The sequence below is a fragment of the Myxocyprinus asiaticus genome, chromosome 23 (genome assembly GCF_019703515.2).
Source record: "Myxocyprinus asiaticus isolate MX2 ecotype Aquarium Trade chromosome 23, UBuf_Myxa_2, whole genome shotgun sequence".
Classification (NCBI taxonomy): Eukaryota; Metazoa; Chordata; class Actinopteri; order Cypriniformes; family Catostomidae; genus Myxocyprinus; species Myxocyprinus asiaticus.
This window is the reverse complement of record NC_059366.1, coordinates 24,022,958-24,050,060: the sequence shown is the minus strand read 5'-3', so window position 1 is coordinate 24,050,060 and position 27,103 is coordinate 24,022,958. Positions and strand designations below refer to the sequence as shown.

The 27,103-nt window shown below is 37.7% G+C and overlaps 1 protein-coding gene across 1 annotated transcript in view; it reads left to right on the top strand.

The window, feature by feature from the left end:
* Window positions 1–27,103, top strand: part of LOC127414131 (DNA primase large subunit-like) — an 83,378-nt gene that overhangs the window by 49,118 nt on the left and 7,157 nt on the right. The window contains exons 11-13 of the mRNA XM_051651914.1: window positions 15,819–15,945; window positions 16,256–16,338; window positions 21,243–21,311. Coding sequence (XP_051507874.1) covers window positions 15,819–15,945; window positions 16,256–16,338; window positions 21,243–21,311 — 279 coding nt within the window. The remainder of the gene's footprint in view (window positions 1–15,818; window positions 15,946–16,255; window positions 16,339–21,242; window positions 21,312–27,103) is intronic.

The following is a 27,103-nucleotide window of genomic DNA, read 5'->3' as shown; positions in this document are numbered from 1 at the left end:
TGACCTACAGGTCTGGAAATGCCCTACTATTCACTTGAGTTTGAAAAATTAATGGATTAAAGGGAACACATTGAGGGTCTACAAATACCATCATATTGTTTTGTTGTGCATTATTCATGAGTAGATACACATTGAGTGCAGAATGCCAAGCCTCTGTGTTAAACAATACGGTACTCGTAACAGCATGATAGTTTTTGATTCGTCTGCAATTGAGGTGAATATCAGCATGTGAAGTAATCTAAAACGAATAAGTCACACAATGGATCTGTCCATTTCAGCTTTCACATGCTGGCAGATGAAAGGGTGGGCAATATTCTGTGGCATCATTGTAAAGCAAAATAGGAGACAAATTCAGGTAATTTGCAATAGAATGGTGCACTTTCCTTTTGGTGGAAATAAGATGTCAGTTTACATCGAAAAGCAATGAAAGAAGATCGAGAGGACAGACAAGACTGGAAATGTATTTCCAAGCACCTTTGCAAATGAAAGAGGAAAATAACCACAGATAGCTGGGGGTTCATAATATAGAGTGACTTTCTTAAATGGTAAGATTGTGTTGTTGTGTTCAATAAGTGATATTGACTATTCTCATTAATTTAAAGAAATTATTTCAAATCACAATCATTTCACTTTCAAAATAAAACAACAAAATTATTTTTATTAGTAAAAAATAAATAAAGAGCTGGTCGTATCTGTTACAAGTGAGTGAGGTTTATCCAGCTAACCTGACATACTTTGTAATCAGTTCGTAATGAAACCATCACCAAAAGAAGACTCCAGATAAAAAGTTGAAATATATTTCTTGAACCTTTCACTCTTACCAACATCAAATACATTCTGATCTTACCTAAAATATACTTGTACTTTCTGAGTGTGTGTCAAAGATCAATGGTGTTTGGTGGTCAGTTACTTTTTCAACAGCAGGCAACAGATTTGCAGTTAATTGCATGCCTGCGGTCTAAATTTATTAGACACATGTTGTAACACACCCCTTCTCATTAGCCTCTACACACCCTCTTTTGTTCCCAATTCAGTATGTAGTTAAAGTCAGTGGACACATGCCACCATACATGTAAAGATCAGTGCCCCCATGCAAAGCAATTACATTTTCCTGTGATATAGTGCCCTGGAGCCATGTATTCAAGCCTTGAACAGTGCTATCCCAGTTCTTTCTGCTGGACTTCCACACTTGCTTCCACTGCAGCAGCTTAAAATAGACTCGCAGGATGAGAAGTTAGTGGTGGCCGTGCTTCAGAAAATCAAATCTAGGCCAATTTTGTTATATTGGAAATGCTGTGGCACAAGACCATCTGAAAGTTCTGTGCAGTAGAGCGGAAAAATCTAATTTTCATACCCTGTGTGTCCTGTTCTTTTTTTGGCCTTGGTTTTAACATGTTCCCTGCAGCAATTTTTTAAAGTACCACTATAGTTTGGATGGGCCAAAGTAGTTATAACCAACATTATCTAAGATTTTGTTGTGATTTCTTTTAAATGGTGGTTATTTTTGTTGGAAAGCTTGTACTTTTTGTCATTTTATTTCAGCCTTAATTAACTATTGATTTTGGGGTTTAAATTGGTCAGAGAAAATTGGGAAAGCTATGGTGTAGTTAAGAAACTTGCACAGTGTGCCTCTTCTGCTTAAACTTGAAGCAGCTCTCTTAAATGCCAAACATTTACCATGCCGCGTTGCTGGCACTGAACAACCTGGAGTTCAAAGAGGTGCTTTTGCTTAGACTACTGCCAAGCCACTTTCACAGACTCAAAAGCAGTCAGTGGGTGTCCATTTACAATATACCTTCTCATAGCCTCTAACCATTCCTCGGAAAGAAGTCGGGAGGTTAAATAAAACAAACAGACAAACACATTCTCTTGTGGTCATGCACCGCCACTCGCAAAAGTGCCCCATTTCCAGGGTGGCTGGATCCCCTCAGTGTACCCTCTCAGGTGGAACTCGGTCCACCCACTCACAATGAAAGAAGCACTCCCTTCGAGCCAGAGGTTGCCGTAATCGGCGGGATGCAGGTCACGGTACTGTGAGTGATGTATGCGAGGTGTCAGGGATATCAGACGGCACAAAGTCCTCATTAACATTTCACTTTCACTGGCAAATAAACAACCATAGCAACATCACAGTCTGGGCCCCTGTCTTGATTCTGATTGTACAGATTTGGTTGTGGGTTGGTACAAATCATTTAAAGGTAGTAATCTATGAATCTTTTTATGATGGAGTTGCTTCTTGAATGAGTTTGTAGTTGGAAGGATGCCACCATTTAGCACCTAGTGTACAGACATGTTTTTTGTTTGCGGTAGCTGCACATTATATATGCAGTACAGATTTTATGCACCCTGAAGAATAAAAAAGGCACTCAGCTATTTTGAAAAATAATCTATTTTCTGCCTGTATCATCTCTGCTCTGATTTTCGATGAATAATCTACAGTATGTTCCTTTGCTTCTCAGTTTAGTATAATAGCAACAATAATGACTATATTTTAAGATTATAAAACTACGTCAGTGGTGCTTGCCCATGCAAAAGTCACCACCACGATGCTAGGGTGTGCTGTAGGTGGTTGCCAGGATGTCGCTAGGGTGTTCTGGGGGGACTCTAGGTGGTTGCTTACTGGCCCAAGTCAAAAGAGCCCACCCCTGAATCTAAAATTTTGGTTCCTAGGTTTGGCTCTGGTCCCTCCTTCAATCTAAGTCTATGAAATCAAAAACCGAAAGTATGATCACTTAGAAAAGTAATAGCACCTCTCTCCTTGACAAGCTGTGTGATTTGAGGTATCGTTTATGTACGTAATACAGTACAAATGGTGCAGGATGAGTTACAGACCAAAATGTTAAACTTTGCGTTAGAAATTTAAATGAACCCCAAACCCCAAGAATGAGCAATAGTAATAGTGATGCTCATCTTAACCAACACCACTAATTATAGTATGATATACTAATAATTGTGTATTTACCTGACAGCATTCTACATGCAACACAAAATGGATTACATACAAAAATAAACTCATTTTGTCATGAGTCATTGATTTTAGATGAATAAATTACAGTTTGGCTGATCTGTCTCATTACTGCATGGAGCACCGGACTCTAATAGCACCTGCTACATATCAGTGGCATGGACCTTGTTTGGCCTCTTATTCATGCTGTTGGCCAGGAACTGCTGAGAGCAGACTGCTATGGCCTTGTGTGCTCCTCTCTTGCTAAATGGTCGCTGTTAACACTCATTTTGATTGAGTGAGCACAATGTTGAGGTGCAACGGTGTGACGCACATTAAACTTGCACACACATACTGGAGAGATTACACTCTACACTGCCAAAGGGATAATTCTTATTGACTGAGCACTAGCGTTTCTTCCTTTCAGCCATGAGGGAGAGTGGATAGATTTGTATAAACAACTGTTACTTTTGTTTTTTACTGACTTACAATGTATATACGGTAAATTAAAAGATTTGCACGTTTTAGATCAGGTTTTGGTAAGTGCTTTAGGAAGTGCAATCTTCTGAGACTGCAAAAAGAATCTTGTGAGAACTCTTACCACCAAGACCACCATGTTTATAATTATATGAACATTGTGATGAGACCAGATCTCTTCTTCATTCCTTATAACCACTTACTAAATATTCTTAGACAAATAAAGCCCTATGACCTGGCCTTCTATTCATGACTTACAGAGCATTCAGAAAGTATTCAGACCCCTTCATGTTTTTCACATTTTGTTATGTTGCAGCCTTATGCTAAAATACTTTGGAAGAAAAAAAAATATATATATATATATATATATATATATATATATATATATATATATATATATATATATAAAATTTCTCAAATCAGTGTACACTCCATACCCCATAATGACACAGCTAAAACCAGAGTTTGTATAACTTTGCAAATTTATTAATAAGAAAAAACTGAAATATTTCACTTTCACTTGTCACTGGGATGTGGTCTTGTAAATTTTGTAAAAATCTGTGTCCAAGACTTGAAAACCCCTGGTTTAAGCCAATGTCTCTGTGTCTGGCTGAATGGGCCGCTCAAACAAACACTTCAGCTTTAATTGTAGAATAACTGGTTTGCAATTTGCATAACAAATTTTTAGTTGTTTTTCTGCTTTTTGCTTTTTTTATTTCTGTTTTTTTGAGACAATGATAGCTAAATAATTTAACTACAACAATAATAACATGGATTTAGTATTTGAATAATAATTTAGCTTAAAATCTATGCATCAAGCATTCCTGTAACCCATCTCACTTAAGCATGATTATTAAAGTAGTTCATCCAAAAATGATAATTTCCTCATCTACTCACCCTGTAAAGGTGCTCTGCCCATGTACATGTGCTCTATACACGCGTCAAGCACAAGTCATGATTGCGCCTAGAAGACTGCAGTTTGCAAAATTTGTAGTAACATAAAATAGTTACATTTTAATCTGTTCTCATCCAAAAACAATTGTAACACTTCAGAAGGCATGAAGTAAAACATGAGTAGTATGGATTATACCTTTATGCTGCCTTTATGTCCTTTTTGGAGGTTGAAAGTGTGGAGTTCCATTGACCTGCATTGTATGGATACATATTTACATCATATCTCCATCTTTGTGTTCTGCAGAAGAAAGTCATACAAGTCTGAGACGGGTGAGTAAATGATTGTAAAATTATGATTTTTGGGAGAACTATTCCTTGTAGCAAATTAGCTCAAAAGGGAAATATGAATAATTAATCATAACTCGTTATAATTAATTATAACTATTTGGATCAGTTAATAGAATTAACTTGATGTAGCTGAATTAATATTACAATCAATTAATCTGTTCGTCCAGCGAACGTAAATATGTCAATAGACGTATTGATCGGCTATCAACTCTCAGAAAGGATGGCCACGTGGCCACAGAACTCTTTCCAACAATTAACTGTGATCAGTTGATCGTTAAATTGACGTTGATTTACAAGCAGACCAGAATCAACTCACAAGAATGTACACAAAAGCTTTATTTAACTAAACCACGAACACATAACTAATCTAAACAAACACATAAACACAAATCACGCATACATGGGAAAAGTGAAAGTGAATGAAACCAGAACAGAACAGGGGAATGAAGCTATGAAAAGAGTCATTTAACCATCTGAAAGAACCATCAGTTTCTTACTTCAAAGCACCTTTGTAAACAAAGGGGTTCACAGCTTACACTAAACCTCTGTTTAGTTAGTTAATTGTATGATACTTGCAATGCCTTGGCTGTTGAGAGAGCGCCTGGATGCAGTCTCAGGAGAAAGTCTTGATGGTTCCTTGAGTCGATGGTGTTGATGTTGCTATCAATTTCTTCCGTGTTGAATGAAGAAATGATGATGAACTTGCGGTGTTAGTTTGACTCTGTTATGGTCGAGGAAGTTACACATGGCTTGATGTGTTGAGGCCTGTCGGCCCATGACCTCGCGGTTGGGCTGGGTGTTTTCGGTCCCACACAAACAGCAACCAGGAGAAGAAGGGAGAGATAGAGAGAAAAAAGAGAAGAGAGAGGGAGGTCACTCCGACAGTGCCCTTTAACTCTTGAGGGAGGCCACTCCTCTCAAGTTTGGCTTGACCAATGAGAAATATGTAATTTTCCAGCGGGAAAAGTTCCTTTTGTTTGGAAGCTGACTCATTTGCATGATTGGAGTAAGCTGGCAGTTTGTACCCCTTTATGCTCTGATTAATATAACAAGCATACAATGCATGCTATAAGAGGGTGATATACACCAATGTTTAGGGCATCACACAAGGATTAATTTGATAGGAAGCATGATACCAATAATTTTATATTATCTAGTGGTTCTGTCATAAAGCATGCACAAAACGGTATACAGTACAAAAGACACTATACAAGACAGTAATAATCATACACACAATGTCCTGAGGATGTGCATGTTCATTTATTGAACAGTTTGTCTATAAATTAATGAAGAAAAGTTTGTTTTATGGGCTTTATGTGTCTTTCCTATGGGGGAATGGAGTGAGTTACTTCTCCCCACATTCCTTTGCTTTTGCATGTGGCTACCTTCCCCCACCTGGAATGTTTCTGAGGTCCACTAGTTGCAAGACCAGTGTCAGCAAAGGGGGAGTAAAAGCTGATAGTGATTAGTGGGAGAGCAGACATCTCGGAGTCTGCTTGGGCCTACTTGGACCTTTGCTTGTTACGGTCTTGAGACGTCTGTTGGATTATTCATTAAATAATGAATAATTGTGTGTCTGATTGGTCCAGATGCTACATCCTTTAACTTTATTATAAATATTAGGTTAATTTACCTATAAACATAATTGTTTTGTGTTGAATGCACAGTAGTGTTATGCCATTGTTGAGTGCTTTATTCAGATGACATTTATTGGTCCACCCATAATTAAAGAACCAATTACTGAAGAAGAAAAGTTTGAATATCTGTAAAATAAAAATAATCAAACTGTCAAATCATAAAGTTTTAGAAAACGTGTTATATTGTGACATCTATTTGTGTTGTATCACCATTGTTTTATCAGTAATTTACTTTCAGCAGTAAAATGGAAGCTTATCAGCAGGGTGTTGTTTTTGTTTGAAAGCTTTCCTGTTAAATATGATTGAAGAGCAGTCCCTCATTATCTGGGTATACTTAATCCATTGTTAAGTAACCTAATTGAAGTATGTATTCTCTCACTAATTGGCAAGTTTCTATTAGGTTTGTGTTTTTGTACATGTAGCTATTTTATTTGACAAACATCAAAAAGGAAGGAAGAAAGTGATGAACTTCTTAAGATTTAAAATGAGCTTCTGTTTCCAGAGGTCTAATGTCTTCTGATTCTGGGATTTAATCAATAATGAAAAGCTATTGCTGTGAATAATGCAGCTATGGGTTGTTTTATGAATGTGTAGCATTCTAAATAATTATATGGCTGGTCATCTTGGTTTTCGCTAAATTGCATCATAGCCACTCTTAACACAACATTGAATCATTTAACATTCACATGGAGTGAATAATCTACTAAAAGAACATTAGCATGCAAAATAGTGTGCAAAAAGGCAAAGGTAATTAAGGTACTTTTTAGCATTTTGCCAGTAACCTTTAAGGCACATGAATCATTGTTTGGCTTATTCACCCCTTCGGAGGGGAGGGTTTGAAGGATGGAAGCAAGAAGCGGGGCATCTGAGGGTGTAGAATCTCACACCTCCCTATCTCTCCTCCATCCTTCGATATAATTGAATCATGATGCCTTTTTTAATATTCCCCACCAGTCAGTGGACGCAGCACCAAAAAGCCCAGCTTGTGGAGTTGCAGCACAAGTGCTTTATTGTTGTGGATTGCAAGATTCACAAAATTCTTATTAAGATTTGAAATCACCAGTTATGAGAAATGTTTCTGTCATTTATCCTTACATTTGTGCTATTAAAGATTATATTTATGTTTAGCCAATTTATTTGTTGAATATCTGTCAGTTACTTTACTAAAGGGCTGCTCTCTCTAGAATAAAATTTTTTTCAACAGCACTATTTGTATTTATTTATTTTTTGTAATGGTTGGTCAGCCTACACATGCAGATGGACATCTTGGGGCATTGTGTTCTTAAGATACCGTTTCAAGTTAAAAATAGTTAAACTTTTAAAAGTGTGACCCCTTCAGACACCTTGCATTCTGTTTGATTTTGTTGTGCTTTGTTCAGCATGTTTTTTTGTTTTTTTTTTTAAACACCAAGAATATGTCGTATGTGTACATCCCATAAGAAATTTGTCTGACTAGTCAGCTCTTCGTTCAGACAACCCACGAATAGCCAATTATGAAAATATTTAGCTTTTCAAATCCCTCGCTTGAGCTGTTGTCTTTGACAATTGTGGGTAATTTGTACACTGTAAACATTATTTAACATATGAAAATCTTGTATGCATGGCCAGAATTATCATTTCATCACAGATTGTTGTTTCACGTTGCGGTGTTTTGCCGGGGAATAATGAGTTTTTTTTCTCATATCTGTCTCGGTATCTTTTTATGTTCTCTCATTCTTTTCCTCGCCTCCATCTCTTAATGTGTCCCTTAGGGAGAGTGTGGAGCATAATTTATGGAAAAAAAAAGTGATTCCCCTCCCCAGTGTCAGAAAGGTAAGTGCTCTACAAGGAGCAGTGATGGTGACAAAAGTGGCTGCGTTGTTTACAGGCCTGGCTGTCTGAAACATCCCCCACACCCCTCATAGCAGCTGCCTGTTTAATTAGAGCGCTGGGCCCCCCTGAGACCGCTGGTTCCTCCAGCACACTGTACAGAGTAAACTAGGCCCTCTCAATCATTCAGGCCCCTAACTGTTCACACCGTTTACTCAGCTGAGTCTGCAGACACCACAATAGCTTAACAGAACTAATTGACAGAAAAAAGCCAATACAGAACAAAGGAACATACAGGACAATGAAGAAACATCATCATGCATTTAGAGATTGGAGGATGGTAATTGATTAAGATGTTGCATAGATTTAGAAGGCACGATTAGAAGAGGAAGGAACAGAAATGGACAAATTATAGATGGTCAAGAACAGGACTGATTCACAGGTGCAGATTGTAATTCTTTCTGAATTTATTCACTGTTGATTATGAAAAAGTGAAAAGCATACACAGAGAAAACCATTACAGATACACATAAGTGTCATGCAGTGTGTTGCGCTGAAAAAACGGCATACATATGACGTAAAGGTGTGCTTACACTGTGAAAACAAACGTACGTGGGAGCCTTCTGAGTCATATATACAGTATATACTGTATATAAAGGTAATACATGCATTTACACAGGAATCACAATGAATACATAATGTATCGCACTCTGAACAGAAAGATTATTCTCTTTCATATCCACAGAAAACAAAACGTGCACTGATTAACAATGACAAAGTTTAAGGTTGCTCTGCAGAATTTAAAGGGATAGTTCACCCAAAAATGATAATGTAATCATTTACTCACCCTCATGCCATCACAGATGTGCATGACTTTTTGTCTTCAACAGAACACAAATTAAGATTTTTAGAAGAATATTTCAGCTCTTTCGGACCATACAATGCAAGTGAATGGGTGCCAAAATGTTGAAGCTCCAAAATGACATAAAGGGAGCATAAAAGTAATCCAGAAGACTCCAGTGGTGAAATCCATATCTTCTGAAGCGATATGATAGATGTGGGTGAGAAACAGATCAATGTTTAAGTCCTTTTTTACTGTCACTCTCCACTTTCACTTTGACTTTTACATATTTTGTTTTTGGTGATTTGCATTCTTTGTGTATATCGCCACCTACTGGGCAGGAAGGAGAATTTATGGTCAAAACTGACTTAAATATTTGTTTCTCACCCACACCTATCATATCACTTCAGAAGATATTGATTTAAACACTGGAGTCTTATGGATTACTTTCATGCTGTGTTTATGTGCTTTTTGGAGCTTAAAAATGTTGGCACCCATTGCATTGTATGGACATACAGATCTAAAAAGTTCTTCTAAAAATCTTTGTTTGTGTTCTGCAGAAGAAAGTAAGTCATACACATTTGGGATGGCATAAGGTTAAGTAAATGATGAGAGAATTTTCATTTTCAGTTGAACTATCCCTTTAATTCAAACAGAACAAAAGCCACAGAGCCACTTTGTACTAGATTATTACACCTGAGCAGACATATTTTAACATGGCTTTTATGCAGAATCTTTACACAGAATTTGGCAATGATTTGGCAAACCTTGTCAAAGATTTTCACCCCTATGCTGTTGCTGGAAAATTGAGTTGCATGAGAATTGTTATGTAAACTGATAATGACTCCCTAAATTGAAATTAAATTAAAATGTAAGGTGCCCAAAAATGTAGTGTTTTCCATTTTCCTACAACCAAATGGAACACAAACAGCAGTTTACATATTAACTTAATTATGAAGAGTATCTCAAGTACAATAACAGCATATCTATGACATTTTAGCCATGGATGTCATTGAAATTCAGAGCTCTCTCTAAAGTCCGGCAAGAGCCCCTATCCTCTCTTTTCATCTGGGTTTGCAGTTAATGTCTCTGCGGAGACATCAGTCTTTTGAACTCACATTTTGTGTGTCTGTTTCTTCTTTTACAGAGCATTCTTAAGAAATTTTAGAAATTTTCTCCCACCCACATCCCATTCTTTAAGAATACAAAGCATGGCCTTTTGTCAGTGATATGAAATACTGATTGTACCACCCTGGGCGGCAATTTTTGAATTTCATTGGGTTTATGTACATATCCCACAGTTGCCTTTACTGTAACAGGCTTTACATTTCCCAGATAATCTCATCTTGTTCTTTAAATCAGTGCCATTTATGATTGTTTCCACTCTTCAAAGGTGATCTGTTTCAAGCTTTATAATGGCACTAAATTTAATATGGATTGGGTCTGTTGCTGCAGTCCTCAAAATGGACTGTCTTGCTGATGGCCACGCCAAGATTCTGCCTCTGTCTGGGGTGCATACATACAGTATGTGTGCTCGTGAACAAAACAGAGATTTCCCGCAATGTTATCTGCTGTCCCACATGGAAAGATATGAATTTACACTGATATAGCAGCTTTGCCAGATATATATATTTTTTTTTTTTTTTTTTTTTTTTTTTTTTTTCTTTCCCTAATAGAATCACCTACTCCATACTCTCTTAAGCTCTGCAATATGGTGGGTAGACTGTCGGAGCTTAAATCGAGTTTTACTAGCCATTGGTTGCGACATACTCAATCCCCTTTGTTTGGCTAGTGCATTTTTAGGTGCCGGTCAACTGCAGAAAAATGGCTGCAATAACTCTGTGCCTTGTATGACCATATCCAGGGTCTTTCAGTCATTTAGCCTGAGTTTTGAGCAAATAGTGATATCGTAGTCTTGGTGATAGAGCGAAACTCACAGGCAGTGCTAGGTGGTTCCTCCTCTTTTTTTTAGCAAAGCAAAGTCAATGGGTTAAATATACTATGTTGTAAGTACACTGAATAAAAAAAAAAAAAAATTTGGAACTGTTAAATACTATACATACATATTGGTTAAAATATACCCAAGGGAAAAAAGTACTTCAGTTTACTTAGTAACGTTAGGTAGAGTTCACACTGTTACCTATTATTTAACAGTAAAAAATATTTCCTTCATGAGAAGCAGTACATTTCGCATGATGAAATTACATAACAGGTACTCTAATAATTTAAGTAACAACTACCACATACAAAATCGTCATACAATCTACTCAAATAAATTACGTTCGTGTACGCATGCGCATTATTGCTGCCTCAATTTTTGGGGGTAAATTTCTATTTTTATTTATTTATTTGGTACATTTGAAATTTGATAGTCATGGTAGCAAGAAGATTCATGACAGAAGCATTTAAGAAAAACAAATCAACCTTTTTCAAATAGTTACAGCTTTATGAATGACAAATTCCAGAGGACATCAGACTTAGGCTTTCCTGAAGGTAGCGTGGAACAGGTCACGTCAGGACCTTTTTCTTTTTTAAACTGCAGGGTTGTGCACCTTTCAGAATTGAATTGAGAGTGCTTTTTTAATTTGAAATTAAACTGAGATTAGCAAACCCGTCAAATTGTAATTTAAATTTGTACAATTAGAATAGTATAGTGCTTTAATTGTACTTTTTAATATTATTTAAGAATAAATGTTATCATATACACAACATGTTTTCCAGGAAAAAATAGATATTAATGATATAAATAAATTAGAAAAGGTAAGAAAAAGGTTTCAAATGCAACCTACAGAAACCAACAAAAATTATTATTAAATCGACATACCTGTTTATTTCGCTTAATGGACTCTGGTGGAAAAGCACTTCATCTCCCAAAGATGCTTATTATCGTTTACTCTGGTACACATATTTTCTTCATGTTTACTTTGGAATGAATCTGAAGTGTGTCAGATGTGCATTTGCATACATTAAGGGAGAGGCTGTTGACATTAATACTGTAATTATTTTTATTCTAATTAGCTGATTGTGCAGCAAATAGCAACCAACTGTCTGTAAGGTTTATGGCTGACAGTACAGTGCTGAGAGTTTGGAGACCCTATACATTGATTGTTTTGCCATATACTATAATTTACTTTGTTCTGGTGTGTGAACATTTAAGAGGACAGAAAAGATGTGAATAGGTAATTTCCCATTTGAATCAGAGTGCACACATGCAACGGGGAACATTTGCACTTAGTGAGGTCAGATTACACTCGGCTTGTAGAGCAGGCATGTGCCACATACATAATTGAATTTAGAATTCCTTTTAAATTCCAATTCAAACTTCTGAATTTAAATTGAGGCTTTATATGTTTTCTACATATCAGTAAATAAATATATATAATATAATTATTTATGTTGAATTAAATAAAGTTTCTCTGTGACTGAGTTGAATTTCAAATTGCAGTTCAAGAAATTCCTCTTTCTGTCATTTCAATTCAAATTCAAATTCCAATTTCACATCCTGTTGAGTGTGGCCAATTCAAATGCTGTAGTGGTGTAAACGAGAAAAAATTGCTTGTTAATAATGTACGTCAAGTGAACAAAATGGCTAACAAGAACAGTTGTAGAGTAGTGATATAATATTAAAACTGGAGGGGTTGCTTGTGTCTATAGACCCATAATATAATTAATTTGTGGTTAGGTAAGTTGATTTTATGGCCTGTTTAATTGCAACCTTGCTGATAGTCACCTTGTCAAGTTCACAGGTTTTATTACCATGGTAATGGCATCTTAGTGCAGCAGATAATGAATACTTCTGCATTCTTTGTTTCACCCCTTGCTCTTTTTCCCCCCCTCTCCCTCTCTAAGCCCAGACATTACCAGCTCAGGGAGGATAAGTTACCCTTTTGGATAGTTACCAGAGTGTACATGATTGGTGGATTGAGTTCAGCACTGAGATTAAATGCACTGACCCTCATCAAATGCAAACAGTGCATTGGTTTCTTAAGCATATACCATATTTGTAAAGGTGGAAGATGATATACATGGCAGCTCTAGCACAAAAAGAGCTGCGTAAAGCACAAATAAGACTCAGTAATGCTCAAAGAAGGACATTTCACATCACTTTTAATTTGTATGATAATAGCCATTTGAGATTTGAGGTTTTTTCTGGTCCTAGGCCTTGCTCAAACTGAAGTATGTAAATAATTTGCTCTGTGAACCAGGGTTATTACAATAATGAAAATGTCAATAGTTTTTATTTATATTTCATTTTGGTTTTCAATTTCAGTTTAGTTTAGTCAGTTTTAATTGTGCATAAACCATTTTTATTTATTTTGTATTTTTTGAAAATGACTATTTAGTTTCAGTATAGTTGTAAAAATCTGCAATATGTTTCTTATTTAAAAAAATGAGGATCATAAAAATTTTATTATTTTTTTATTTAGTATTGCACTGATGAAGCTATTTGACATAACAGATATTTACATATATTCCTCAAGACAAAATAATAACTGAATGTACACAAATGATCCTGTTCAAAAGTTTACATCCCCTTGGTTCTTAACAGGAACTAAAAACAATGTTTTTCATTTTGCTTAGTTCTGACTGGAAACAAATATTTTTTTAGTTTCGGTTCTGGCATTCTGCAGCCTCCTTTCCAAATGGTAACCATTAGAATGAAATTAAAAGAATGGGTAATGGCATTCTTTTAAAATGACAGTACTCTGTGCTAAGGGTGGGTGATATACCATTTGCAGTGTTTCCAGATCTCACAAGTGGCAAGGCACCTGTTTTGAAATAACAAGCTTAAAATAAGGGGCTTGCCTTACCCAAAGTTAAGCAAAAATAAGCATTTAAATGTGTTCCCATGTGGGGGTATTTTCAGGATAGAAGTCATAAGCAAAGTAAACACTAGCCTATACTAAGTAACGTCTTTTCAATAAATGTATTCTTAATATTAAATATATCCCCAGAAGTATAAAAAATATATCAAGTATTCACTTGGCCATCATAAATGATTTAATAGCCTAAATCTCTTTGTCCCGCATGCACGTGCACACTGCTGGGCGCGTTTGGACTAAAGGTCACTTTGTTGCCCAGATTATTTTTCTTTTATAACATTGGTTTTTAAACAAAGCACATGTTTATGTTCTGCTAAAAAGAGAGAAGCCTAATTTTTTATGGCCAACAGGAAGTGGTGTAATTCTGAAAATTTGCTGTGATTAACCCTATGTGCACATTGCACATTTTTACCCAGTAGTGGCTATTTGATTTTGACATCCAGCTTTTGAAATTTTTCTGGAGTCATGCACAACTACTACAGAATGTGCAAGCATTCATTAATCCTCAAGAAGGCAACACACTATAATAAGAACCAAGGGAATATAAACTTTTGAACAGATGATTTGTTTAAATTATTATTGTCTTGTCAGATATATGTAAAATATCTGTTATATAACTTCTGAATATCATTACTAAATAGAGTTTTCTTATATTTGTATAAATTCTGAAAGACAATATAGGGATGCAAATGTATGCACTCAACTGTACTCATTGTTCCATCTGCCTTTGATGATCAATGCTACACTTTATCAGAAACTGCACCACACTCAAAATAATATAAAAGATTTATTTAAAATTCAAAGCACGTGCAGTACTTGCCAAAAATGAAATGTTATAAATGTGCCATTACTGCTACTTACTGTTTTGTAACTGCCATCACTCAGTCATCTCCAGGGCATTTATGATTTAGCAGCATGGACTCAATCCACTCAGATGGATTGGCCCACACCAGAGAACAACTAGTCGCTAGATTTTCCAGTTTGCCATGTTTATGGCATAAAATTTATTTTCTTTGCAAAATGTTTTAGCTAGGTCAGAAATTATAGGGGGCTCAGGGCAAAAAATGCCCCAGAAGTTAAATATGTGAGGGCAAAAAAAAAAATGCTCCAGTACATTATCACATGAAATATGATTTGAATAAAATAATGACTGGACATTTTTTTATATGTTTAGAAAAAATACCCTAATTAACATAAAATGCACCTGATAATTAAATCCAGGGTGCAATTATGGCCCCTTTTAAGGAAATGTTCATTTCTGACACTATAGGCTTTTGTTTTAGGCCTTTTATTATTTTTTTATTTTTATTTTGCAATTATATCAATTATCAAAATTAGACTAGTTTAATTTGTGTTGTAACCACTTTTCAGAATGCTGGTTTGTTACTATGGTGTTGTCACTTTTGAATTTACCTGCCACAATTGTCACGTACATAGAGCTAACTGTAAACGGTTGTGTTACGTCTTTGTTGTCTGAGTTTGTGAAAACTAAATACATTATCTTTATAATTCTCTCTTTTTTTCCTGAATGTTGTAGTGTAAATTCATAGTTTTTTGTTTTTGTTTTTTTATCTTTGTAGTTAATAACTTTACTGTGAGCACTTACATTTTTTAAATAAAAAGCACTTACGTATTTATTTCTACATATTTCTTGTGTTGTGGCTCTTTAACTATGACTACATTTTCCTTTGCATGTGTTAATTTTGTATTTGATTTGATGGCAATACAGCAGAGGTTTGTATGTAGAGATGGTGGAATTAGAGACGGGGGAGGGGTGCAAGAGTGAGAGCAGCCACATTATCCATAATCCAGTCACAGCTGTCTGTGGTTTAGCGACACCACTACAGCAGGTCCCTGCTAATAGCTCTATATTTCATAGCGGAAAACACCCTGCCACAACCCACTTGATGTACGACAATGTGTTTGGTTCACCCATAACCTCCCCACTCTTCCTACCCCTGTTCTCGAACATTTTCTGTCCTCACCAACAAACTCATAGTCCCTCTCTCTCTCTCTCTCTCTCTCGTCTTTGTCTCGCTCTGCAGTTTGACAAAGCATATGCCTACAGCATCCGCCACATGTTTGGGAAGGAAGGCAAGCGCACTGACTACACCCCCTACAGTTGCATGAAGGTGATTTTGTCAAATCCACCCAGTCAAGGCGACTACCACGGTGAGTCATAGTCAGGCAGACTGTTGATTTTGAATGTTATCGGTTCCCCTGAGGCCTATGTTTAGTTCTGTAGCGAAGAGAATTAATAATCTTTGGATAATGACTGCTGAGTATGCAGGTGGTCTTGAATTCGTAATATCAAATTCCGAAGTTCTCAGCCTAATTGATAATCTGCTTTTAACAATGTGCGTAATACACAAGGTGGGTAGTGTTCTACTGTCCTGTAGAACAGGTTTTCTGAGATTTGTTCAGGCTTTTTTGTTGTGATTGTAAACTTATTACCTCTTTCTCTTCCATCTTTTTCTTACAGGATGTCCATTCCGCCACAATGACCCTGAGCTGCTGAAACAAAAGTTGCAGTCCTATAAAATTTCCCCCATTGGGATCAATCAGGTTGGTCTGAATAGTACAACACATTTAAGCAAGCTCAGCAAAATGTGCAAAGATACAGAAGTGACCATTGGGTTAAGGGAGGGTCATAGAAGGTGTAAAGGGCTTTAAAGACTAAAACATGGGCTGTTAATTTAGTGAGTTCAGCACTAAATTTTATAAATAAAAAACATTATAATGACTTAAGTCTTCATTTTCTTGCGAACCACTGTACATTTAATTTAACGGTGGCTGTTCTCATTTATTGAGATGTGTGATTGTGATTGGATTAATTCATCGGCATATGTCATATACTTTTTTTGTTGTTGTTGCTTTAAAATATAGTTTGGCATTACATAAAAAGATTTACTTTTAAATATCTCTTCTACCCAACCACAGAGCAAACAAAATACTAAATAATGATTAAAAAGGACAATTAAAATGATACCGTTATATATATTGTGGCAGGGTGAGCAAGAGACAGACACAGTGGGTGTGGCGTCAAGCCTCGGAGAGGCATTTATTAGAAACAATAATAAACGTAAAAATGTCCAAAAGGGGTAATAAAATGTCCAAGGGGGAATAGTGTTCATAATAAAGGGGGAATCTGGCATCCTCGCGGTGAACAGGGCTCCGTGAAAGGGGCGGGGTAGTGTTCATTGGATAGCCCAGGCACGGGCTGGTTCAGCCGGCCGCTCACGCTCCCTCCAAAGTCCACGGCACATGGAGCGGCGGCCTGTCTTCCCAGGCCCGCGGCAAGCGTGAGGGGAAGGCGGCCCGGCATCTAGCCCGTCGCCGGCAATGTGAGCAGTTCACCCCTGGCTACTCATTACGGCGTCCGGGGGTCCGAAGAACTGGTCCGGCAGCGCATCTACTGGTCCTGGGCGTGCGAGGATGCCAGTGTGTGCACACATGGAGATTTGAAGCCGGCTCCCCAAGAAGAGGTGTGCACTGCGTTTTAAAGACAGCGGTGATGAAGCATTATCCCCATCAGGTGTGCTTCTTTCACCACTGACCAAACAAGGCGTATTAATTATGCACCTCTTCTCGCTCTCCCGTCCAACTCCCGTCGTGAGCCTGGCTGAAGGGCGGCCCTAAGAGGCGGGGCGACGATGACGAGCCAGAGGGGCGGATAATTCCGCCACAATAATCTTACAAAAATGCTATGATTCATTCTTAACAAGGCATCCATGAAAGGCCCTTTCAGCTGTACTTTTGGAATATTAATGATTTTGTTGTACTTCTGGAATATTAATGATGAAAAGTAGTAACGTTCTGAATTCTGGAGTGTAAACGAAGGCTCCAACTATCTGTGTTGATTGCTTTGACCTTTGCTGTATCTGGTGATTTGGAGCATTATTTAAAGTACACTTTATAGTCATTTCAGCTGACTTTTTCCACATTAAAGAGCTTCAGTGGGCATGGCAATGAAATTAGATGGTCCGGCCTTGCTGTAATTTTCTTGGAGTTATAAACCTTAGACACTAATGTAATTAACGGACTGCTTTTAAAAAGGCCGTTAAGTTTAGCATTAAAAGGCTATTAAAAAGAATATATAAATGAAGTCAAATGTTGCATACTGTCTCTTGGGGTAGTTTTAAGAGTTTAGCTAATGTGGTTGAAAGTAGCAATCAAAAATTAAACGACATCATAGAGATGCAATTTCTTTTGGATTTTTTTAATTTGAGCTGTAAATAAGCATGACGATATGTGCCAACTAAACAATTTCATGAAAAACACTTTAAAAAAAGTTAATTTAACCACATAATGTTGATAATAATACTGTATGTAAGCCAGTGGTTCTCAAATGATATTGTGTCAGGATCCAGATTTTACATTAGACATCAAGTAGTGACCCAACACAATTTAAAAATTGTTTATCCTACAAAAGTAAGCAATAAAACATGGAATTTTATTAATATTTCCCATTAACTGCATAGGCCCAGCAATATGCAACATTTTTAACATAACATTAAAATGTACAATTTTGGTTTCTAAATATCTCTTTTAATTTTAAGATTAGAATGGACTCTTTTCACAGTGATGAAGTGTTTCCGCCTTATTTAGCAGAATTTCAAATAAATTCATGGCACTACTGTAAGTGTAGTTTTTCAAACATTTCATTTTTCACTATGAATTACTCAAACATGTTATCATACACACAACATATGGGGTATTTACAGAAAAACTAGATTATATTATTAATCAATGGTTGCAATGTCATTGCAACCATTGAACTGCTGTGCACTGAACAAGCTCTACACGGGCGCCTTTAATGGTTGCACACTGTCACCATGTCAACAACCGCATCTCCCGCTGAAAGTGTTTAAACGTGCTCCTCCCGCTGGGCCCCAAGGGAGTTGTAGGCCCCTGGGCTTCAGCCCGTATAAGCCTGTGCGTTATTGTGCCCCTGGTTCCTGCTTTAAGGTGTTCCAGTTCCACCCATAGTGCGGTTGAGTGAAATGGCTGATAGCTGGCTAATGCAGTACGTCATGGCATCCCAAGGGTAGCACTTTTCCAATCCAGTTAAACTCATAATTTCATTGGAGACCCCAAGCAGTGTCCTTATAGACTGTGAGTGTTTAGAGAGTCGTAGACCTCTGGGTGTATGAAGCAACAGCTTGATGTTCACCCCAAGCTCTCGCAGCACGTGGCCCTCTTGCTGCAGAGTCAGCCTAGTGCGCTGGATAATTAAAAACGCAGAAAAAGTGAAAAGCCCGGGTAGTAAGGTGATTAAAATGCAGAATACCAACCTTCTCAGTCAACCTGTCTTTTGACGGAGTGACGATACAGTCAAAAGAGTTAGACTCCTGTCGGGAAGGAGAAACTACTGTGGAAAACTGAGCTCAGCTCACTCACTGTTAGAAACATTCACAGCGTGAGTTCTGCCTCAGGAAGCACAGATTAAAGGATCACATACGTGGTTCACAGTTCAAACAGTGGAGGAAGTAGCGAGAACATGCAGAGTGGCATGCGTGTCACTGATAGACCTAATCCCAGCATTTTTCATGTCACATCTTAATATGTGTACATCCAATGCAATTATTGTCTTATTAAAGCTGTTTGTTTGCTATTAGGTTACTAAACCACAGGTATTTTGTTTATTACCAAAGCAACATACAAAAGAATAATCATATATGTTGTAATGTGACAATTACTAAAAGGTGAAGTGTCTGCGCCACCAAACGGAATTGCAAAAATTATGACCAATGGAATAATTACCAAACATTGCCCTGTCTGCTAAAGATTGGCAAACATATAGCCCCTTTCAAATTCATGCCACTGGTTGAGCCCAAACAAAAAGAGCAATATGTAGCGTCTCAGTGTTTACTGTTTTCAAGGAAATCAGCCCACAAATAGCTTGCTTATAGTTGTTCCTGCATATTAAGCTGGGATAGGAAAAAGTATTTTAACATAAGAAAAAAAAAAATCAAAACCACTTCAGAAGTAGCAAACTGTACAAAGCATATTTAGCTACATGCAAAAATATGTTAAGATAAACTCACCAAGTGCCAATGAAGCACAGCACCACAGCAGTTATAGCGACACATCTAATAAGTGCCATGTTAATGTTTAATGTATTTAGTCTGCTGTTTTTGGCCATGTTATCCCAGCCATTCTGTTAAAATTGTGATATGTAACTTGTTTTTCTCAGCATATTATTAGACCCCTACCTGATGCTTTGCGGTATATACTGTGTTAGTTTCACTTCCAGGTAGCTTCTGTCTCCGCAGCTCTCAAGTTAGTTGTCTGATGATGATTAAATATGATGATTCATGTATTATGCATTTCTGCTCTTGCTGATATTTTTGCTGAGGTGGAATGCCATGCTTTACCACTGGGAATACACCATGTTAAAAGCATCACCAGGGGGAGGTCAGAGCAAAAAAGAAAAAAAAGAAGAAGAGAGAAACAGGTTGTAAAAAAGAGTTTTTACAACCTGTTCTGTTTGATGGCATATTGCCTCATTGTCTCACCTAAAACCTCATAAATGTTTCCTGCGTCAGTGTGTTTTGGAGAAGATTGAGCACAGTGTATTTTAAGTGTTATTCATTTTTATTGTTTTGCAAGATCTGATTCTGCTTAGATATTGATTTAGCATTTCATCTAATGCTTTTACCTGGATTGTGGTGCCAACAAATGTTTTATGATTAACACAACACAGATTATGTATACTAAGGATGTGCAAAGCTACATATTTTCAAAAACGACTAGTCGGTGGGTTGCCCGAATGCCTTGTTGACTAATCAATGTTAAGGAAGCCCTGGATAATTAGCCTGGTTTCGGGTCCACGTGACTTCGATCGGAAACGTTTCTTAGGAGGTGTTTACATAAAATGCATTCTTGCGTAAAAAAAAAGAAAAAGCTAGATGAAGTGCAACAAAACGTGCCAGAACTCAGGAGTTTGAGACTTTATCGAGTTTTAATTTTTTTTAAACTTGACACAGCGTCTTAAAAACACAATGGTTTTGGCGTGATGCTCAAAAAACAATGTGCGATGCAATGGCTGAATACGTCCATCTGAATATGTATGACTAGTGGTGGTGCTTTAAAGGGGATGTATTTTAAAATGTGTTTCACCTTTTTTGAGAGGGTTTTATCATTTCAACTGACTTAGCACAGCATGCTAATTCAAGCACTGCCACTAAAAAATCGAGATAAGCTAGGTTGTTGTTGCTCGACTTGTTGACCATTATTACCCATCCCTATTATAAATTTAAAAACAAAATGTTAGTGAATTCAACTGTTATAATGTTCTAATTGCCTTTTTTCCCCACTCTCTCATCACTCTAACTGCTTTCCACATTTTTTTCCTTGCTCTTCTTAATTTGTCTTCCTTTCTCTTGTCTTGTTACTTTCTCGTTCTCTTCTTTCTTCGTTCTTCCTACCAACCCATCTTTCTCTCTCTCTGTCTCTCATTCTCACAGATTCTGGAGCTAGTCAAGGGAATGCACTATCAGCTGGCCTGCCAGAAGTACTTTGAGCTGACACACAGTGTAAGGATGCATTTCATTTTAGCCTGTTGTAATTGGGCCTGCCTTTGTCAGCTCAGAGACAACCCTGAAACTCCAAAGAGCCCTGCCATTGTAGTCATATCTGCCATAAGCTGACAGAGCATCTTAATTTTTATTTATATATATATATATATATATATATATATATATATATTTATTTATTTTTTTTTTTCTTTCTTTTTTTTTTTTTTGTATAGCTCTTAAAGGATAGTTCAACTGAGGAAAATTGCCATTATTTACTCACCCTCTTTTTATTACAAAACCATATGGGCATATGCGATTTCTTTTTTTAATCTAAAACTTTATTTTATGACTGTAGCCCTGTTTCCACCTGGTATTTAGATGCCTTTTTAGTGATTCGATCAGTGGTCAGCCGAGACATATTGCTGTTTACATCTGGTATTATCGTGTTTCAAATGCTCCTGTGACCACGTGAAAGGATTTGGAGGGGAGGGTCTCATCAATCAATATGTCATTGAGTGCGTTGTCATGCACGTTCCTGCATGATTATGCTCAATAAGTGACAATGTGTTTGGTCATGTAAACGCATTAAACAGCTTTCCTATATCAGTATATATTTTTCCCATTACGCCGATTTCGTGTTGCATGTAAACACCTTTACCAGCGTTCTTACCGGCTTTATCCAGTGTACACAAGTGTGATCCGTTCAATGATCCGTTCTAAAGGATTCATTCTAAACTCCTCCTTTCAGAGAGCCTACTCTGCTCTGATTGGTCAGATGTCCCAGTCTGTTGTGATTGGTCTACCACTTAGTGTAGTGTTTGAGGGCGGGTCAAAGCTGTTCACGAGCAGCCAATGAAGACCAGAGGCAGGTTTTTTGTTACCAAATTACGTAGGTTAGTACAGGAAGTAAGTCTGGAATTACTAACGACTAATTTCAGGTGTTCAGAATCGGTTCTTTCTTTTGGGAGTCAATATCTCCATTTGTCGTGCACTTTGATTTTTGAAACTTTGCAGACTTTTTTACATTCACAAACAGCTATATAACACACTACATGAAAGGTAATATTTGAATCAAATCAATCAAATCACTTAACTATAAACACAAGTGCAACAGTGGGTGAAAGTTTTAGGTGCAGTTCCGAGCAACATAGCAGTCATGACAGTGATGATACATATACCAATTTACAATAAACATCAGATTTACAACACAATTTACATATCTAATATACACATAATTACACAACACAATATACAAATAATAATATACAATGTACAGTATACAATACACACAATGTAGAATACACAGTATACAATAAAAATAGAATATATAAAATATACAGTATGTTGTATTGTGTTGTATTGACATTCAGGCTATCGGTTGATAGTCAGTTGCCAGTGTGTTGTTAGGAGAGAATATATTTATAACAGTCCAGTGTGAAAAATAAGATTATAAGATTAATAAAGTGCAGTGCTGATGTATATTGATCGTGAGAGATCAAGAGTTCAAAAGTCTGATTGCTTGGGGGAAGAAGCTGTCATGAAGTCGGCTGGTGCAGGTCCTGATGCTGCGATACCGCCTGCCTGATGGTAGCAGTGAGAGCAGCCCATGGCTCGGGTGGCTGGAGTCTCTGATGATCCTCCGAGCTTTTTTCACACACCGCCTGGTATATATGTCCTGGAGGGAGGGACGCTCACCTCCGATGTTGTGTCTGGCAGTTTGCACCACCCTTTGCAGGGCTTTGCGGTTGAGGGAGGTGCCGTTGCCGTATCAAGCAGTGATGCAGCCAGTCAGGATGCTCTCTACAGTGCTGGTGTAGAACCGTGTGAGGATGTGGAAGTTCCAAACTTCCTCAGCCGTCTCAGGAAGAAGAGGCGCTGGTGAGTCTTCTGCACAATGGCCTCAGTGTGGACGGACCATGTGAGTTCCTCTGTGATGTGGACACTGAGGAACTTGAAGCTGCTGACTCTCTCCACTGGTGCTCCATTGATGGTGATGTTTCTCTGTCTTTTCTCCTGAAGTCCACCACAAGCTCCTTGGTCTTGCTGACGTTGAGGGAGAGGTTGTGCTCCGGACACCAGCATGTCAGAGTGTGCACTTCCTCTCTGTAGGCTGATTCATCATTGTCAGTGATCAGACCTACCACCGTCGTATCATCAGCAAACTTAATGGCATTGGAGCTATGTGTTGCCACACAGTCATGTGTGTACAGGGAATACAGGAGTGGGCTGAGAACACAGGCCTTCGGGGCTCCAGTGTTGAGGGTCAGTGATGAGGAGATGTTGCTGCCCATTCTAACCACCTGGCATCTGCTTGACATGAAGTCCAGGATCCAGCTGCACAGCGAGCTGTTTTAGCCCGGAGTTTCTCATCAAGCTTGGAGGGCACTATGGTGTTGAATGCTGAGCTGTAGTCTACAAACAGCATTCTCACATGTGTCCCTTTTTTCCAGGTGGGAGAGAGCAGTGTGTAGTGTAGATGCAATGGCATCATCAGTGGAGCGATTGTTGCGGTATGCAAACTGCAGTGAGTCCAGTGAGGCGGGCAGCACAGAGCAGATGTTATCTCTGATTAGTCTCTCAAAGCATTTGCTGATGATGGGGGTCAGAGCAACAGGACGCCAGTCATTTAAGCAAGTGATTTTGGATTGCTTTGGTACAGGCACAATGGTGGACGTTTTAAAGCATGTGGGGACCACAGACAAGGAGAGAGAAAGGTTGAAAAACCATAATAGGTGCTCTTTAAATGTTTGTATTGTTCTTTTTGATAAATAACTGACTGTAGAGAACAGAAAGGATATTAAACAACCAATGGTTTGCTTGGATCTAGTCTTTGGACTCTTACAGAAAGGATTACACAGAAAGAGTCAAATCTTTTACTCTCAGCATGCAGTGAAAAGATTTCAGTGCTGAACTTCTATGCCACTACATCACTCAAACACTTTTGAGTGAAATCTAAAACATTACTGGCCCAGCTCTAGATCCATATGCATGAGAGAGGTCCAGAATGTCCGTGAGAGAAACCGTGAAACCTGCAGGATCAGTTTGTCTCTTTCGTGCCTCATAGAAGTGTCTCTGACTGCACTGAAAATATCATGATATATCACGATACATGGCTCTAAGTATCAATACAATATCATGAGAAATATTATCTTTTTATTTCATTGTATCGACACAGCCATATTTCCACCTGTATTTACTGCCGACCACTTGTGTTTGGATCACCAAAAACACATCTTAACAGCAGGTGGAAACTGGGTCTTTATCATTAGTTGTAGTTTATTGTTCTGTTGTTATTTTCAGTGCATATTTAAAATGCTAATAGTCATATTTTCAGTGCAAGGGAGCACAAACTCTTACATTGCATGATAAATGTGGTGAATCTTTTCTTTTATATTTGGATTGCCTTTAGTGATTGGACTTGTGGCTTTGCGGTTTCAATATGCTTTCCTTTGACTGGGGCATAATAGCATTGAATTTGTGGGTCAGAGCAGGTTGAAAAGCAAATAATTACAGCTCTATTACAGTGGTTATGAAATGGATTTCTTCTGATTTCTTGTGGTATTTTTATATTAGAGACAGTGGAAATGACTTGCTGCAACCTCTCTGTATTTTGTTTATTTTTTTGTGGAGCAGAGAGCAATATTTCAGAGCCATGTCACTCAGGATTACCTATTTGACATCTGTGCCCTGTCCCTCTGCTAAAAAAGCAGCCCAGCTGACAGGTTAAGAAAGAAAATGTGCATATAGCAACGCCACACAAACAGCTGCTTTCTGCTAGGAGACAGGTTAATATTAAGAGGGAAAAAAGATAGTTTTGGATATGAACGAGAGAGCGATAAACCTTTTAAATGTTTGTCATTAGTGTGTTGCCAGATGGATTTTAAACAGGGAAGCTTAAAGGGCTAGTTCACCCAAAAATGAAAATTCTCTCATTATTTCCTCACCCTCATGACATCCCAGGTGTGTATGAATTTTTTTCTTCAGCAGAACACATTTGAAGAAAAACAGAAAAATATCTTATTAGGTGCTTAAAATGCAAGACTATGGTGATCCAACTTTTGAAGCTCCAAAAATCACAGAAAGTCAGCGTAAACGTCATCCATACGACTCCTGCTGTTAAATGAATGTCTTCTAAAGTGGCACGAAAACTTTTTGTGCGAAAAAGATAAATAATTAAGTACTTTTTTAACTATAAAATATCAGCAGTATACGCATTCACAAGAGGGCGGAGCTCATTCGAACTCTTGTGTGACGTATTCGCGTTGCCTGTTATGGAAGTTATCTCACTTTTTCTCTCGGTTGAGACATCCAGGATAAGCACACAAATGCACCATTGTGAGTAAACAGATACAAATACAGATCTAAACCAAAACCATCCAAGCTTCTGTACAGCGTTCTTCCTATTCAGTTGTAAACAGTGCTGCTCTTCCGGATGTGACGTACGTGTGTCAGTTCTCGCGTGAACATTTTACATCACACACGCATACCGCCGCTAACCGGAAGCGATTTGTTATAGTTAAAAATAACTTGGATATTGATCTTTTTTGCACCAAAAGCGTACTTTTGCATGCTTGGAGCTTCAAAAGTCAAATCAACATCCACTTGCATTTTAAGGACCTACTGAGCCACTTTTCTTCAAATGATTTCTGCTGAAGAAAGAAAGTCATACACAGCTGGGATGGCATGAGTGTGAGTAAATGATGAGAGAATTTTCATTTTTGGGTGAACTAACCCTTTAAGTTACAAGCCTCACCAATTTTTGGTAATTTTTTTTATTGAATACATTCATGATCATGACATTTTTTAGTATCTAACAAAAGCAATCAGACAAGGAAACTTTACAATATTAAAGGTATAGTTCACCCAGAAATAAAAATTCTCAAATAGCCCATCTGGCACCAACAATCATTCATGCGATTATCTAATCAGCCAATCGTGTGGCAGCAGTGCATAATATCATGCAGATATGGGTCAGGAGCTTCAGTTAATATTCACATCAACCATCAGAATGGGGGAACAAATTTGATCTCAGTGATTTGGACTGTGGCATGATTGTTGGTGCCAGATGGGCTGGTTTGAGTATTTCTGTAACTGTTGATCTCCTGGGATTTTCACACAAAGCAGTCTCTAGAATTTACTCAGAATGGTGCCAGAAACAAAAAACATCCAGTGAGTTGCAGTTCTGTGGATGGAAACGCCTTGTTGATGAGAGAGGTCAACAGAAAATGGCCAGACTGACAAAGTCTATGGTAACTCAGACAACCGCTCTGTACAATTGTCGTGAGAAGAATATCATCTCAGAATGCTATTCTGAGATGCGGGTTGGCGCTGTTTTGGCAGCACGAGAGGGACCTACACAATATTAGGCAGGTGGTTTTAATGTTGTGGCTGATCGGTGTATGTAGATTCACGGTAAAATTCTCACATCTTAGTATACCGTTTATGCTATTGTTGATAGTTTAGTTGAATGTGTCTGTTGAGGTGAGTAAATCAAAGTGTGTGTATAAATTCCTAATCCCTTGCTGGTCTGGATTTATTCCCTCAATAAGAAAGGTTTATAACAGTGTTTGTGTCTGCGCCACCCCTATTTTAATGCCGTAATGCACTCAAAGTGTCATTGATAGGATATAATGGCTTTTAATGGCTCCCGGTGAAATGACAGTGACTTTGCAGTCCAAGTGCATCATTTAGCTGATGGCCCTGGGGCGTTTGGCACTGGGGTCATTGCGGATGACTAATAGCCCCAAGCCAAACATTGCAAACAACTTATGATGGGCCAAAATGAATTAGATGGCTTCTCTGATGAACAG